The sequence below is a fragment of the Cyphomyrmex costatus genome, unplaced genomic scaffold (assembly GCF_001594065.2).
Source record: "Cyphomyrmex costatus isolate MS0001 unplaced genomic scaffold, Ccosl1.0 scaffold242, whole genome shotgun sequence".
In the NCBI taxonomy this organism is placed as follows: Eukaryota; Metazoa; Arthropoda; class Insecta; order Hymenoptera; family Formicidae; genus Cyphomyrmex; species Cyphomyrmex costatus.
In genome coordinates, this window is record NW_017276500.1 from 18,442 (window position 1) to 23,456 (window position 5,015).

Below are 5,015 nucleotides of genomic sequence, written 5' to 3' on the forward strand. Positions count from 1 at the left end.
ATGACGTCACGGAAGGGGGAGGATGACAGGGAGGAAAATGACGTCACAGGGTGCTGACGTCGCGGGAAATTCGCGCGGGAAGAATTGTGGTGGTCGCCGCGGAGTCAATGGCTGCCAGGCGCGGGGACCTCCGAACGCGGTAAGCTAACGCGCGCGGTCCTCCCCCGCCGGGGTGCGTTCCAAAATCAACTTTGGTCAACCTCGTTGGTTGTAGGTTTGGAGGGGGATATAGTAAACTAAGTTAGCAGTTATTTTGGAACGGGGTCTTGGATGGTGTGGGATGATAGGGAGGGATTCGGTTCGTAACTGTCAAATGGAACTTTTCATATGGGAAAGATAACGATCGATTTATGGTGAGTCCCTCCTAAGAGACAATGTTTTTTAACTTTTTAATTTTGACTTTCTTTACTTAAGGTAATAAAATAATTGGTCATAATCTTGCTTGCTAGTCTAATTTTTATAATTTGTTTTGTGGTTTATATTAGTATTCATGGCAGCAAACAAAAGGCAGGTTGTTGCACTAGTAGCTTGTGCTGCAGGTCAATATTTTTTGGAGATTATTAATAGATTAGGAATTGATAGTGATAGTGATAGTGAAAATGATGAATTGATGCAAGAATTCATTAATATTGAGGGAAATCTACGAATACTTGGCATAAAAATAAAAGCAGTACGAGTTGAATGTTTTGTAGAATATACAATACCAAGATTATCTGCAAAACAGTTCAAAGAACATTTCCGAATGAGTACAGCTGTCTTTGATAATTTGGAAAATAAAATAGGAAATTTATTATTGAGACAAAAATCAACTGGTCGCTCAACAATTTCTGTTCGTAAACAGTTGTTAGCCACTCTATGGCTATTAGCTACTCCTGATTCTTATAGGTAAATATTGTTAATTGCTTCAATTTTATTGCATCATTTAAAAATTCTACTATTCTGTATGCGTATAATCTTTTCGTTATTTCAGATCTGTTGGATCTAAATTTGATTTAGGAAAATCTTCACTTTCTCATTGTGTCAAAAGAGTGATTAAAGCGTTAAATTCAATATCAGGAGAAATTATATCTTGGCCAACAGGAGATCGGTTATTGAATACAAAAACTCAATTCCAGAGAATTTCAGGATTATCTAACATTGTTGGCGCCATAGATGGTACACACATTGAAATTCCTGCACCAGAAGTATGTTTCCTAATTTCTAATAATTTTTTACCTAGTCTGTACAATAATTACGAAAACATTTTTTATTTTTAGATTGATGCTGAAATATACAATACTCGCAAATGCAGATATGCTATTGTTTTGCAAATAGTATGTGACGCTGATCTACGATTTATTGACTGCTTTGCAGGATATCCTGGATCTGTAGGAGATTTAAGAGTATTCAGAAATAGTGATTTATGGCATGCTGTCCACAGAAATAGAAACAATTTCTTTCCAGATCAAGAATTTATCATTGGCGACAAAGCATATCCGGTTTTAGGATGGTGTTTGCCTCCATACAGAGACAACGGTCATCTTACAAGGGTATAGAAATGAAATTGAATCTAGATAACATGTATGATTAAAAAATATTATAAAGACGTGCATTATGACATACATGTTGTCTGAGAATAAACATAGAAAAATCTCAAAAATCTTTTAATAAATTTGTTAGTGTTTGTTCATTTATCATAATTTTTCTTTGTTTTTAGATACAGAAGAATTTTAACCAACATCTCAGTAAAAATAGACAATTTATTGAACGAGCTATCTCACTGTTGAAAGGAAGATTTCGTCGTTTAAAATATTTACACATGAATCGAGTTGATCTTATTCCTGAAACTATCTTAGCATGTTGTGTCCTTCATAACATATGTCTTGACGGTATAGATGATGAGATTGAAGATTACATATTAAATAATGAAGTAGTAAATAATGAAATGAATATAGAAGACAATATCGAAGAATTAAATGCAGAAGAAAATATAGAGGGTATTAATAAAAGAAATTATATAGCTCAAACATTACCTATGTTAAATTAAAATGGAATGTTATATATCAATATAAGATAGATTAATAACTGTTTCTTTTATTGTAAAATATTTATAAAAATAAAAGAATTTGTGCATAAATCTATTCTTCCTTTTAATATTGTGTGTATTAAATTTTAATTAAAATATACATGATAAATCAAATTTAGAATTAAAATATTTATTACAGATAAGTTTGTAAAACATAAAATATCACAACAAACAGTATTGTAACAGGCAAACAGTATTGTAACTTCTTTTTATTATTTTTTAAGAGCAACTTAAAAACAAATCTATGTTTTATAAAAGTTTATTTTTAATTATAAATAGCATAACATAAACATGTAATACAATATCAAAATAGTTTTTATAAACTATATTACAATTAAGTGAACTTAATTTTCAAAATCTCTATGAAATTACACATAACAGAATACGTAATACATAATATATAAACAAAACAAATTTAAATTTATAATTAGTAAAGTTGATAAAAGAGTAGTTTATTTTAATAAATGTTGCATAAAGTGTCTCAAACATTAATGAGTAATCATATTAGATATTTTTTAAGAAATGCTTTGGAAAGTAGCTTTATAACTAGTTATCATGTTTTAACAGATAAATTAAAAATAAGATAATACTGATAATAGTATCACAGCAATTAACATTAAGCAAAATATAAAACCAAAATAATATTCTTATTAAAGCTTACTTTTAATCCAAAGGCAAGCAGAAGTATTTTAAAGAAACATTTATGCTCGTTTTCGCTGCTGTAGATTAGAAAAAAGATAAAGCATGTTGAACCAAAATTCAATTTAATCTACATTAGAAAAGGACATAAGAAAATTTAAAAACTTAATCTAAAGTTTTTCAATTAATTTCTCCATTGTATTACGAAATGTTTCTGTTGCATTGTTGATAGCATCTATTTTTTCTTTTTGGTGCTGTTCACGTCGATCATCTTTCTCTTTAGTATGCTGAATAAATTTGTCTGTCCACGAAGATAACTGTCGTTCGACCTTACTTTTCTTTACTTTATGTTGATTACTTTCTTTTATATCATCGTCATCCATTGACATATTTTGATCATTAGCTCTCATATTTGATGAAGTTGCAACAGGATTTACGTTTGGTTTATCTCCAAATAAATCATCCATTTCATCATAATACCGATAAGTTTTGGGTGCAGCACCTGTCATTTTATTATGATCTTTAACTCGTAAGTAATTTTTTTTCATGTTCGTCCATTTATCTTTTATCTGTTGCCTAGTAAAATTGTATCCTTTATCAGTCTTCATTTGCATTCTAATTTTATCCCAAACTACTTCATTTTTAATAGAAGTGCTTTTAAAAGCATCTTGATGATCTTTATATAATGTAAATAAGAGCTTCACAGATTTATCATCCCATGCTGAAAAATAAACAAATATTTAAATCTTATAGGACTGTGAAAAATAAAATAAATAATAAAGATTAAAGTAAATCAATAAAATTGAAAAAATGCCTCATTCGATCTAAGATTGATTTTACTGCTTAATATCTTATAATCAGTGTGAATATATATATATATATATATAAAACTTAAAACTGAAATTGAGCTATTAACTATCTTAAATAATATCATGTAATTGCTTGTCAATTTAATTTGTCATACTAATACCCCAATTTTAGTTTAGAATAGCGTTTCAAAAATGAAAATTACATTGGCTGTGTTCAGCGGACTCAACAATTGAGTGAGTGCTCGCTGTTATTGGTGTATTCTTTTAGATCATCCAATCAGTACATCAATAGTATTGATGTAGTAGTCAATACATCAATAATAGCGAGCGCTCCTTAATGGTAATATGCAAACATAGTCAATATTATCAATATTATCAACTATTATAATTACGTAAAATATATAAACACGCTTAAATCTGATTTTATGACAACTAACGTAATAAAATTAGATTTAAATATTTATATTATTTATAGTTAATAACTGTGAATGTTATTAAACTCGATTATTGATGACATATAAATGTACTCATTAAGTTAAGTAATAAGATCTAGCTCAGGTATTTTTGTATTTATTAATTGTGTTGTTCAAATATTGGTCTAGTATTACTTATTGACTAAAATAAATATTTCTTCCACCTACTTGCACACAATTTTGATGAATCGTTGCTACTGGAGTTACCATCATTATATAAACCTGAAATTAAAATAAATCTTGAACAATTGATATTTATATTCGTATATAAATATCATTTATTAAAAATTAACGCTATATATATATATATATATATATATGTGTGTGTGTGTATAGAGTTTCTTAATTTAATAACGTTTTATACTACAAGTTTAAATAAGTGTTATTTAAATAAGTATAATTTTAGATAATTTTTTAAGGAAATCTTGTAGCTCGCTAATAATGCACTTGTGAGACTTAAAAGTCATTAATGTCATTATATGCAATTGCTATTCGACACGGTGATTCACGATCTCTAAAAAAAACATTTAATTCGATGGAAAAAAAAATCCTGTAGATAATAAATGGTACAAGAAATTATGCAAATTACAAATTACTTTGATTCATTTTAATGGAAAATAACATTGCAATAAATATACCTGGAAACATTTGATAAAAAAAAAAAAAGATACAAAGCTCGATACGTTGATGCATTTAAGAATATTCGCAGTCGCGTGTAAAAGGAAAAATCGCAGATTGGCCTTTCGAAATAAAAAAAAAAAAAAGGAAAAAGAGAAAGAAAGAAAAAAGAGAAGATCGCGCATCACTGACGCGGCTCGTCGAACGAGCAGCACGCGTTACAAGCGTCTGCTTTTTAAAGCTCCTCCATCGTTGTAGCGTCATTATATGCTCCGATAAGTCCGGTAATGTCCTTTAATAAGTAGCTCGGCCAGCGAGATGCTGGAAAAGAGCAATTTGTATTTGACGGCTCGACATCGTGTAAACTGCGTTTATTAACAAAGTCAAAATTTTTATTCGCCCTCTATAAAT

The 5,015-nt window shown here is 29.1% G+C and overlaps 2 protein-coding genes across 2 annotated transcripts in view; one reads left to right on the forward strand and one right to left on the reverse strand.

The window, feature by feature from the left end:
• The first annotated feature begins 490 nt into the window (after positions 1–490).
• LOC108774325 (putative nuclease HARBI1) lies at positions 491–1,535 on the forward strand. The gene is made up of 3 exons (XM_018540401.1): positions 491–885; positions 971–1,184; positions 1,257–1,535. Exons 1-3 carry the CDS (start codon positions 491–493, stop codon positions 1,533–1,535), a joined length of 888 nt encoding a protein of 295 aa, XP_018395903.1.
• Positions 1,536–2,874: 1,339 nt separating this feature from the next.
• LOC108774326 (uncharacterized) overlaps positions 2,875–5,015 on the reverse strand; it is a 3,729-nt gene continuing 1,588 nt past the window's right edge. Inside the window, exons 3-4 of the mRNA XM_018540402.1 lie at positions 4,155–4,208; positions 2,875–3,425 (exon numbers count right to left, since the gene is read on the reverse strand). Coding sequence (XP_018395904.1) covers positions 2,875–3,425; positions 4,155–4,208 — 605 coding nt within the window. The remainder of the gene's footprint in view (positions 3,426–4,154; positions 4,209–5,015) is intronic.